Genomic DNA, 12,549 nt, shown 5'->3' with positions numbered 1-12,549 from the left:
AGACATGATATTTTTTTGCAATTTTCCCAATCATTCAAGATCGTTAGACAATGAATGAAATTGTTGTTTGTTTGGAATTTGATTTCAATTTGCAATTTGTATTATTGGATAAAATAGTTGTTACATATCATGTTAGTACAAAATATTAATATATATCTACTGAGAACTATGAAGCTATAGTAAAGAAATTGTAAAAAAAAAAAAAGACTGGAATTGAATAGAACTTTATGATCCCATTTAGCGTAAATACGTGAGTGTTACATAATGAATTCAGTTTCTTTTGCAAATGTGATTAGGTGATTGATGTATTATATGGCATGCCGGTGCTCCAATTCAGCTTATCCGATTGGCCAAGTCAGAAAATATATGTCAAACCTTGCAATGGAGCATTGAAAAGCCATGAAATAGATATTCAAGTATCTACGAAGTACATCAGGCTATTGTCTTGAGTTTAGAAAGTAAAATAATTTGAAGAAATTGGTTGGGTATGTCTGATTATGCTAGAGACTTGAATAATTGATATTCAAATAACACTACAAAAAAATAATATATTTGTAAGGGAATTTCGTCCCTAAAGTTCACGTAGCTAACATAATTCCATTACTAATTCTGTCTTTAATGTCATTAGTAACGGAAAAAGTAGATTTAGAAACAAAAAAGTTTTGTTACAAAAATAATTTTTTCTTGTAGTGTAAATTATTTAGTCATTCATTTTTTTTATAAGATTGGTATCTTGGAAGTCTATCATTCATTCGATAGTCAATATAACAAGAAATGAGGTTGAATATATTGCTATTTTAGAGGCTGGAAATGTAGCTTGAGGGTTAAAGTAATTGATGAATTGAGCATACAAGGTGGAGTGTCATTGCAATGTGATGGTCAGATTACCATTTTTATTTTTATTTTTGTGAAGAACCAAATATGTTGTGCAAGGGGCAAACACATGAAAATTCGATTTCATAAAACTGAACTTGTTGTCCGGTAAGAGATGGTCTGGTGGTGTGGAAGTTTATTCAAAATACGCTCGTCGAGTAGCGGTTTCGGATTTTCATGTTATATAAAAAAAAAAAATTGTTGAATCAAGGCAAATCTGTTTGGAAAAAGTTCATACGAGAATGTAAAGTAACTATATTATAAACTAGTCAGAGTTCATAAGTTCAAGCATTGCTGGACTTTATTTTTATGGCATGATAATTGAAGGTGGTGCAATGACGAAATGAAGTGTAGATTTTTTATGGGGTTGTAGTTAGCCAAGATGAAGATTTGTTGTAAATGGATTGGTTATACTCAAGTAGAGTGAGCTGAGCAAACTGATAGAGCCAAAACTTGATGAGCCAATCTAAGTCTACGGGGAGATAGGAATTGGATCGAGTTAAACCTAATGAATCTAGGGATGCGGGTGGAGTCCTTAGGGTATGGATTGGGTCAAATGACCCAAAATTATGTTTTTTATTACTTTTTTTGTTAGTTGTAATCCAAATACGGTCATCAATCAATCAGAGAGAATTATTAAGACCACCCACAATGGCCACGACACCAAAAAAAATAATAAAAGAAATAGAATTTGTTTCTCTGGAAACTTATTTTTTTTCTTTTTGTATCTTTTAATAATAGTTGTATTTATTTTATATATATATATACTTTTTTATAGTAAATTTTATTTTTTATAAAATGATATATATTCTGATATATTTTTATTTAAATTTAATATTAAAAGGAATAATATTGATCTAAATATGAATATCTATGTATTTTTATATTGAGATAGAGGAAAGAGGATATGAAGTAGAGGTGACCAGATAATTTTGTTGAGTTTCTCTTATGTTGATCCCTGAGAAAAACACAATACATCGAGGACATAGGCAATTTTTCGATCATCATATTCATTTCAACTTTGTTTTTAGTTTAGATCTTTCTCAAACCATTACATTTGTAACATATATATCTTGAATTATTTCTATAATTATCTAAAAGTTAATCAAATTACATCCTTAAATTTTTACAAATAACTCCGCTATTTTTTTATTTTTACATATCAATCCTCAAAATATATTTAAAAATTACACCATACACTATCAGAATTACACATACAATATTGAGTATTAATCCTCAATCCACCTACCACCAATACAATAATTACAACAAAATCTAACGGGATTAAAAGAATAATAAATAGCATTGACAGACAGTAGCTATAATTATCGTAACGAATTATGAACTATCCATTTATTTTTTGGATTCATTTAAAAAGGTAACAATTACACCAATCCATCGAAGACATGTGATAAACTCAAATTTATTACAATTTTCCTTAAAAAGCAATTTTTCTTGTATAAATAGAGGCGAATATTTTGCTAAAAAAACATCAAATACAAGCAAGATGACTCGGAGGAGGATAAGAAATAAGCAACTTGCCAATGAAAATAAGCAAAACTCTATCCTCTTCAAACGATCTAAAGGGCTTGCAAAGAAGGCTGAGCAATTGCAGATCCTTTGTGGGGTCGACATCGCCATCATTGGCCACCGGCAAGGCGGTGAAAGCAATGCCATTCTTTGGCCGTCTCCAGAGGTAGTGGAGGAGCGGGTTAACAAATTCATGGAGTTTCCAGCACTTGAAAGAAATAAGAAGATGGTGACTCAAGAGAGTTATCTCGAGCAAACTCTGAATACTGAAAGGGAAAACATTGCTAAGCTCAAGAAGGCGGTGGCGGTAAAAGAGGGCCATCAACTGCTGGCCCAAAAGCCTTTGGACATGATGGAGATGACGGAGCTAGAGATGGTGGGAGACATGGCAGTTGACATGATTAAAATACTGAAAAAAAGGGCTGAAGAAATCAACCAGTCAGTGGGGGCAAGGTCCAGCCCAGTTGAGGGTGGTGGAGTGCTTCTTTGGGACCACGGATTTGGTGAGATTAGGGCAGACAAAGATCAAGGACTCATGGAGGCGATCATGGCGGTGGGAGTAGATAAGTGGTTTCCTAGTGGACATGGTGGCAACAAAAGCAGTGGTGGTGGTGCCGGTAGCAGTAGTGGTGGCACTAATGGTTCTTCTTTCTGAGTAATTTTAATTAAATATCATTGATGAAAGTAGAATTGAAATAATTAAAAGTAACAGAGGTGCTACCATCCTTACTAGCACTAAATTTTGAATTTAATGCTTGTTGTTATGGTTTTCATGTTTTTACTTTATATTATACATGTTTGTTTTGATTGGAATATACTACAGTCTTGTTTCCATTCTCTATAATTATTCAGCAAGCTTTATTTTAAGAAATTGAAAAATTCATTTGTTCCACTCTTTTATGGCTAGAAACAAACGTGAAAAATAAACTTGCAACGTCAAATTGGTATCAAAGTCAATACGAATCCCAAGAGTACAACAAATTTGTTGGTCTTAGAACTAAAGAAAACAAATTCTAAAAACTGTAGTATTCTAACGCAAGTATTGCTTGGTGAAACGACTGTGGGAGTGATCGAAATAGTTATAATGAACCACAAACGCCTATTGTGTTATCATTGAATCAAATGAAGGTGCTGATGACTCCAAATATGAGCATATTCTTAGCTTGACAAAAATGTGTATTACTCGAATTTCTGCATAAGAACCATCAAAATAATTCGTAATCGGCATACAATATTGATTTATATCACTACGCATGATCCGGAGTTCGTTGTTGAGATTATTAACGATTTTTGCCCTCTTAAGCGGTATTCTGGAATCAGAAAAGCTAAGGCAGACGCCGCAAGCGACAGCCGCCTTCGCTCGCAAGCGCCCAGAGCACACCTTGAAAATACTAAGGCATGAGAGGCAAGCGGCCACCTTCACAGCCCGTAAGCGATAGCCTCCCTCACTTGCAAGCGACAGTCCAGATACCCACCGCTGCAGACTATCACCAGATTTCAACTAAGTACTTCAACAGCAACGGTACAGCCATTCAAATTCCAGCCAGCACAAGCGAGCCGAGCCGCGCTGATGCCCTCCAGCTCTCCAGCAAGCGAGGAAGATCTGTGCCCTTAACCTTCAACGCAAGCAAAGCGGGCACCCTGGGAGTTATGGCCAGCAACTGCTTCAACAGAATAACTACCAGCAACCGCCTAATTGCCCAGCGGTTGGAACTGCCCAACAACTACTTGCAACCGTCTCTTTACACTTGCTATAAATAGGGCCAGATATCTTTATGTAAAAAGATTCGAATTTTTGGTGATTTCTGCATACTTTAGTATTCGTCGTCTTCCTGTTTCCGAGAGCTCCAACCCTGTAAGGGAGTTCTCCACAGGAATGGCCAAGGGAGTAGGGGTCTTCCCTTTCCCTTGGTCACGTCTTTACTGTTTTCTTAGATTAGATTACTACTTTCATTTACAGCTTTGTAGCTCTAATCTTTCACGCTTTCATAGTATATAAAGAAATATCATTCACTTCTTCAAACTAAATTCTTTCACACTTTTCCACACTTATATAAATCAAGTTTAGAGAATTTCATTTCACTGGTATAGAGCGAGAGAAGAATTGATTATCTAAGCCTTGTTATGCGCCAAAAGCTGTCTCAAGGTAGTTCAAAGTAGTTAAGTACGCGGGAGCCTTGTCGACCTGCTTAACTGCTGTGCTAAATTCGATTTTGATTAAATAATAGTAACATCAGGGGGTAAAGCCACTAATGAGGCAGAAATTGGAAAAATTAACGGGACATAGACGGGGGTCTATTAGGTCGCAGAAATTCCTAGTGACAGTAGGGTTTCTTTCTTATAATGTCTTAATTCTGGGTGTCATTGAAGTCTTGTTGTAAATCCCCCCAGGCCAAAAATACCAGTGTGATGAGTTCTTTACAATTTAGTTTATATAATTACAACACCTTCCTCCCATCATTTCCATAATATACATATACTCTTCCGATAACACACTTACATCATTCGCTCACTACATCCAGGAAAATCTATCCATTTAGTAACGCACAGATCAGACACAACACCTCTCCTTCACTCTAATTCGCCCATTTACATATATATATATAATGTGCCGCTCACTCATGCCCCGATCCTCTGGTAACCGTGATTCATCCATGCCCCGATCATCTGGTCCCCACTTCCGCTCATGTCCCGATCATTTGGTTACCACTGGCGCTCCACCTCTCGCTTTCGCTTCGCTCGTTTCCGCTCACCTCATCTTTATTGTTTTATTTACCGCTTTCAGTAGGTAAATTTCGGACCTGCTGCAAGCGGACCCTTTCTTGTATTCTTCGTCGCTTTCTTCAAGATTTTCACCGTTGAATTTCATGACTTAAAATCCTTGTATTCGACCTGGAAACTCACCAGTAAAAAGAGTATAAATAATTGTGATAACTACTCAGGGTCTACAACCACACAATTGCTATATCTGATCATTTTCCTATAAAATCCTACTCATTAATTTTCGAATAAAATTCCCTGTGAATTTTTATGCAAATTACAATAACTAATTTTGGTTATCAGGTGCCAAGAGAAGTTTGCTTGAAGGACATGACAATTCTTTATCTTTTATTTTCAAGCTCTCAATAAATGAGATTTCAAGAAGATAGTTAACACAAAATCCTCCAAAGATATGTGGTGAAATTAAAATATTATTATAAAGAGGATGAAAAAGTAAATAAGTTTGCTTCTTAGCCCTTCACGGTGAGTTGGAAAGCATAATGATGTAATAACTGTTGTAAATTAGATTAAGAGAAATGACAAGAAGCTAACCTAAACTCACTCGATGAAGGAGATCATTCACTCTAAGTTATAGTTTTCCAACATTGTATATGCCATCCAAGAATCGAGAGAAATCATGACTCTAATAATGGACAAGCTTCTCAGGTCACTCGAAGCTTATGAGTAGTAGAAAAAAGAGAAATAGTGATGAGATAATAGAAAAAACTCTCAAACCATGAGGAAAAGCTATGAAAGGACCATGTAGCTCAAAAAGAGTATGTCATAATCATTGAAATCCTAATGTACCTAAGAAATTGTATTATGCCTAACCTAGTTTGTCCTCTAAACAAGCTAAGTCGATATATCCTAATCACGAACACTTACGAATCTAAAGATATGATCCATGTCCAAAACGGATAAAAATATGAGAACACATTAGGCTGAAATAAACACACATCAATGTTATTGATTCATTGTACGCTAAGGAGGAATAGTTCAATGAACCATGTCAATTAGGCCATCAATACACTATATAATGTTGATTATGGAAGGTTCAAAACCAAAAATTATATGTTCTGATGTGTCAATTCCTCTTTAGAACTAAGTTATGCATCTATCCCTATTATGAGGATTTCCACTAATGTGGAAGGTTGTTGGATAATCGGTTAATTGTTTAACTGATGGAATTTAATTTTGAAAAATTAAATATGGAACTGATTAATCGGTGAATGAAAATACAATAGGCCTATGAACTAAATTAATTGGATTAATTTGAATTAAATATATATTAAATATGAGACTTGATTAATATTTGACTAATTTTGTCTATCTCGAGACGAACCAAATAGTGAAGCTCAAAGTTAAACCCGGATATATGGTCTAAGTCACAAGATTATCCACATAAAAACCTATCTGGTTGATATATCAATTATAACTTCAAATAGAATGTCTGAAATTATCATAAATTACAGCCAAATCAAACGAAAGATTTTAAATTAACATAAATTACAATTTTTAATAATATTGATAATTAAGGTCGTAATTATGGTTGTTGATTACTCACCTTAATTCCATTTGGATCGAGTGGAGATGCCTATATAAAGGCTCCCCTTCATTCTCAAACACACCAATCCGAATACTTGAGCTCTCTCCTCTCCTCTTCTCCGCTTAAGTTTCTGGTAAACCATCATAGCCTTCCAACAAAGCTCGATTACTTCCTCAATGTTTTTTCTAGAGCTGTGATTATTGAGATGCCAATTAAACCGGAGAAAAAATTCATTTGACCTTTATAGACAAAATGTCATCACCAGAAGCACTACTAGGTAGTAATTTAACTTGCGGGCAGAGGGTATCATCGACTCGGCTTCAGTCTCAATCTGTACCACTCTACCCAATTGTTGTTTACTTATTGTTATTTAATTTATTATCTCGCATAACAATATTTCTATTATTTTTCCAACATATGACAACACTCTATCTCTTATTTTTCAAGGTCTCAATGAATATGATTTCAAGACGATAGCCGATGAAAAATCCTCCAAATATGTGTGGGGAAAATCAAAAACAATATTTTAGAGATGATGACAAATTGAAACAAGTCCATTTCTTAGCCATTCACAACTATTTGGACAGCATGAATATGTCAAAACCATTGTAAATTAGCTCAAGGAAAATGACAAAGAGTTGACCTAAAATCAATAGATGAAGGAGATCCTACACTCTCTAACATATAGTTTGTTTCAACACTGTATGTGTCATCCAAGAGTCTAAATAAATCACGACTTTAATACTAGACAAGCTTTTCGGATCACTCGAAGGTCATGAGTAGTAGAAAGAGCGATGAGACGGTAGAGAAAGCTCTTAAATACATGGAAAAAGCTATAAAAGGACCATGAGGGTCTGTGCCCCCCAAACCACAATTTTTTTTTTATGTTTTACCCTTGAACTGCATTTTTAATGGTGGTTGTCCCAGTCTCCTATCCTAAAATCCTATATGTACATAGAAACTAAAGGTAGAAAAATGTAATATGTCTTAGCAGGCTGAATTGAAGCCCTTCTATTCCGACATTTCATCTCAGCCACTGCTCAAATAAAAAACATTAATCAAAGAAGATAAAGTATTGTGGGATGGTCACTCTTATGGACATAAGATATGGCCATGGTCGTCATGGTACAAAGGGTCATGGATGAGGCATATTCTAAAAAGAAAAAGGACAATCCAATCAAGAAAATAGGAAAAATCCTGAGGATGATAGAGAATACAAGGTTTTTGAATGCTACAAGTGCTCAAAGAATGATGATTTTGAAAAGAATTGCAATTCGAACAAATATCATAATTCTGAAAATATTGGACACTATACGAAGGGCTGGTGGAGCAAGAAAAAAGTGGAATAAAATATAAATCTTATCATAGAAGATAGGGAACATTATGAACTTTTCTTGATGGTACATAATAGTAAAAATAAAGATATTGATTTAACTTGGTATCTGGACACGAGTGCAAGCAACCACATATGTGGGCTTAAGCACTTGTTCAAGAAGCTACAAGGGGTGAAGAAGAGTCATGTTTTATTCCGAGATGGATCAAATCTAGGTTAAAGGATAAGGTAAGTCTTGATTCATGCAAAATAGTAGTGATAACGCAGAATTTGAGAATGTTTTCTTAGAATTTTTTGCGAGAGTATGTTGCGATTCTAGACTGATTTTGTGCTAAATTGTGCCAAAATTCCTAGGAATAGTATGTGTTTACTCTTTTGTTGATCATTTATTCCTTGGTATTTTAAAGCATTTTTTAGTCACAAAGTACATGAATCCACCGCATTTGCAAAGAAATAAAGGAATGCAAAAATATATGTTCGTGAGTCACAAAGTTTGTTCACATAGTCTTAGTGCTCGTGATTTTCATAATCAAATATAGAAAGCTACTGATATGAAGAAATCAACTAAAACTCTAGTTTGAGTCACCCTTCAAAGCCAAGAGAATTCAATTTGGTGTGGGAGAAAGATCAACTTTTAATTACTCGCAAGTTCTAGAATGGACAACTGGGACCTACGAGTCGGATGTTAACTGTCAACTTTTTAGAAACCCTATTGGCATCTATAAATAGAGAATCAATGTTTGTCATTCGTACCATTCAAAACTTTTATTATTATTATTATTTTGTAATTTTCTTCTCTCTTGGAGCTCAAGTTGTAAGAGCTCCAAGTAGTTCGTCTAGGTGGTTGGTACCATTTGTAATATGAGTCTAATGCCTTGTTTTCCATTGCTTTACATTTTGTGATTAGTTTTCAAAGATAAATAAGTAAAGAGGCATGTTTTTTGCACCTCAAATATTTCTTTAAAAATTATTAATTGATAATATATAAATAAATAGTAACTTGTGAAAAATTATATTTTGATTATAATTTTACTTATTAATTAATTATTGAGGGACAAATACCTGCACCAAAAAATATATTATTAATATTGAAACGAATTATGTTATTGGGCATCATCTCACCATTCAGCCAAATTTTTAGTGACAATCTAGCCTTTTTTTTTTTCCTAATAGTGAATATAACATATTTGGAGTGCGCTTGTTTCATTTTTATAGTTTTAGGTATTTTTGTTTTGATGTAAGAGGAATTGTGAAAATATTGTAAGGAATAGTGCTTTGAGTGTTTATATTATTCCTACGGTCTTGATAATTGCGTTAGAGTTTTTTTTTTTTTTTTTCGGCTAAACTTATGCATGGTCTAATTGTAGTAAATATATATATATATATATCTACTCATTTACTCATACTTTAACAAATAATAACCATTTTGTCACTGTTTTTTTTTCACTTATGCGATTACTATTTCTTTTTTATCTTAACTCCTTAATATATTTTTCATAATATTTTAACTTTTATTTGTCTCCGTATCCAAGCAAAATTGCATAAACATCCTGAATGGAGCGAGTGCATTATATATTGTATTTTTTAGCAATATTTTTAGAAGATCGTGAAGCTAAAAACTACTAAACAAACACGTTTGATATTTTGTGTTTCGATAGGGATTATATTTAAACCCTTGAAAATATAAAATAGCTTCATGTTTTCTTATATTTTACCTATGCGACCTCGATATATATTTAAAAAGCACCCCAATTGGAAGGAGATTTTTATAAATATTATTCAAGATTCTCAACTATATCGGTAGTGTAAGGTTTTATTATGATTGAGAACTTGTGTTTTCTTAGGAAAAATTTTGATAAACTTTGAATATACCTCACGATATACACAAACAGCACACAACAAACACAAATCACGGATCGAAAGAAAAACAATGCATATACAATATAAAATAATCGAAAACATCAATGTTTTGAGGTTCAGCCCCTAGTTTCACCCAAACACAAACAAACCAACCCGGAAACCACATAATAGGCTAGAAACAATGCATGCAATTAAACACAAACGGCCCCAGTCTCTCCTAAAATCAAACCAAAACCCTTAGCAAAATTGATTTATGGTGTTTAATACACATGTTACTCCTAAATAGTCTTGGGCCTCCGGAGGTGGCTAGTGGCCCAGCTCGGAGGAGTAGATGGGCCGACCCAAACAGCCACAATCCAGCCCAAATTTGTGTACGGATAAGGGCAAGCTTAATATGGATGATGAAGATATTAAGTGAGTCAAAGTTTTCTAAACAAGTGAGAAGTTGAAAATGAAGGGGGATAGAATTGCGGACAAGGAAATAATGGAGGAGTGGATGAAGTGGGGATTATCTTAATTTATATATTAATATATATATATATATCACCTAGGAGGAGAGGAAGAAAAAACACCCAGCCATCCAACACCCAAATAATTTTATTTTATTTTATTTTATTTTAATTTTATTTATGCTTATAAGCTTAAATTCATGTTTTATTTTTCTAAACGATTAAATCCAAGTTATTGTCAATCATATTTTCAATTCAGCTTCTTGTTTTCCATTTACTTTGCATTTCATCTACTTTGCTTCCCATATTGCAATATTTTTCAATCCGATCCCCACCATATTCGGTCCATTGTCGGGCTATCGTTCTACGAATATTTTTGCTTGGAGGTGTTGCAATTCAATATCCGGCTGTGAGATTAGCCCGAATCCTTTCTTGAGGAGACTGGGGAACCCAATTCACGTCGATCTTGACTAGCCTAATCCATTGGGCTGTCATCGATGAATTTTTCAGCGATAACAGATTGGCACACCCAGTGGGACTCCGACGAGTCTCGCATCTCATACAACTAAGGAATCACAAACTACCATATTTGGACAGCACCGCCATATCGAAATAAAAAGGAGTCGCCAAAAAAAATCCGGCGCCACATGTTTCTGGAGAGATCACAGACGATGAGTACCCTAGGGCTCCGGAAGGTGTGTAAAGAATGGTGACGATTCCGGCCAGCATTCTATAGGACCAGATCCGGAAGGAGATCCAAGCGACACTTCATGGGTCGGCACTGAAACTTTCCCGGTATATTATGGATGTCTTAAAGTTCACCATCTGTGATGAATTCTCACAGATGAGGGACGAGAAAATGCGCAAGGACAAGGCACCGGCGGACAGCCCCGAAATTGCTATAAATGACCCTCTAGCAAACGCAACGCAGGGGGCACAGTTGGATCACCTTCGGTGTCACTCCAGTATGGCAATGTGACCATACTAGGCTAAGGAAACGGAGGCAGGGGCCTCCCGGACGAGCCTGTGATTGAAGGACCAGGGCCAACCATATCAGGACCGCCTTAAAAACAGGGACATCTATGAGGTATCAGATGTGCACAACTCACGTCTCAATGGTGTACCAACCCTTTATTCAGCAGACTGTGCGCCCCTACATCAACCACGTATGTAAACACTCATGGGAACTTCCCGGCCGGAGAAAGCAGCTGACCCTTGGGGGCATGACCCTTGGAGTTGCTTGTGGAGCATCCGCTCCATCTCCAAACACATCCTGGGGGCAGCCCCGCAACCTCCGGGCAATGTACCAAAAAGCATCCCTTGCTGGACTAGCCACATAGCAAGGGTACGGACCTCCACAATAGGGGCCCTTGATCCAGTTCAGTAACTTTTTTCCATCACCGGCAGCACATCCGAGAGTGCCAGTCGATGGGAACCAAATTCGTCCACCCCCGACACACCCTCCACAAATGTATCAGCAACTCTTCACCGTGTTCAGCCAGGCCTGGGACAGCCCGGAGGATATACTGAGATTGCTCCTCTGTCATGACCAAGTATTAATCCGCAGACCATCGAGGAAGCAATTTGGAGGCTGATGTTGACCCTATTCGGCTACCCACTATGCCCCATTATCAACGGCCATTTTTGGATCAAGCTTCCATCGACCATCCGTTACCCCGGAAGGCACAGGTTCCGGACTTCACGTTGTTCTTAGAAGAAGATTCATGATCTACTATCTCGAGCATATCAGCCGGTTCACGGCACAATGCGGAAGAGAGTTCGGGACAAACCAATGGTTTAAACTCCAATTATTTTTTTTGTCTCTCACAGGGCCGGCATTTACGTGGTATGCATTTTTTCCGCCAAACTCGTGCAACACTTGGGTGGATCTTGAAAGGATATTCCTGAGCGCTTTTATAACCCCGATCCGGAGTTGATGGCGTCGAATCTAACCAACCTAAGGAAAAAACATGATGAACCTGTTAAGCAGTTTTTGGAAAGATTCAACAAGGAAGAAGGGTGGTATCAGGTTCGGTACCTGAAAATCAAGTGAATATGGCCATTGATAACATGACACATCAGCTCCGAGAGAAGCCCTCAAAAAGTATAACGACCTCCGATAGCTCACCGGGAAAGCAGTGAAGGCAGAACACCTCATCCGAGACACCCATGCTTTCGGACATCATAAATTTGAAAAT

General features: G+C 36.2%; 1 protein-coding gene across 1 annotated transcript; it reads left to right on the top strand.

Moving 5' to 3' along the window:
- The first annotated feature begins 2,380 nt into the window (after positions 1-2,380).
- Positions 2,381-3,058, top strand: LOC127266252 (agamous-like MADS-box protein AGL80). Its single transcript, XM_051296438.1, has one exon. The coding sequence runs from the start codon at positions 2,381-2,383 to the stop codon at positions 3,056-3,058; it is 678 nt and encodes a 225-aa protein (XP_051152395.1).
- Positions 3,059-12,549: the final 9,491 nt, after the last annotated feature.

This window comes from Andrographis paniculata, unplaced genomic scaffold (genome assembly GCF_009805555.1).
Source record: "Andrographis paniculata isolate CXL003 unplaced genomic scaffold, ASM980555v1 Contig75END, whole genome shotgun sequence".
In the NCBI taxonomy this organism is placed as follows: Eukaryota; Viridiplantae; Streptophyta; class Magnoliopsida; order Lamiales; family Acanthaceae; genus Andrographis; species Andrographis paniculata.
Note: the sequence above shows the minus strand (reverse complement) of the source record. Positions and strands in the feature narration are given on the sequence as shown.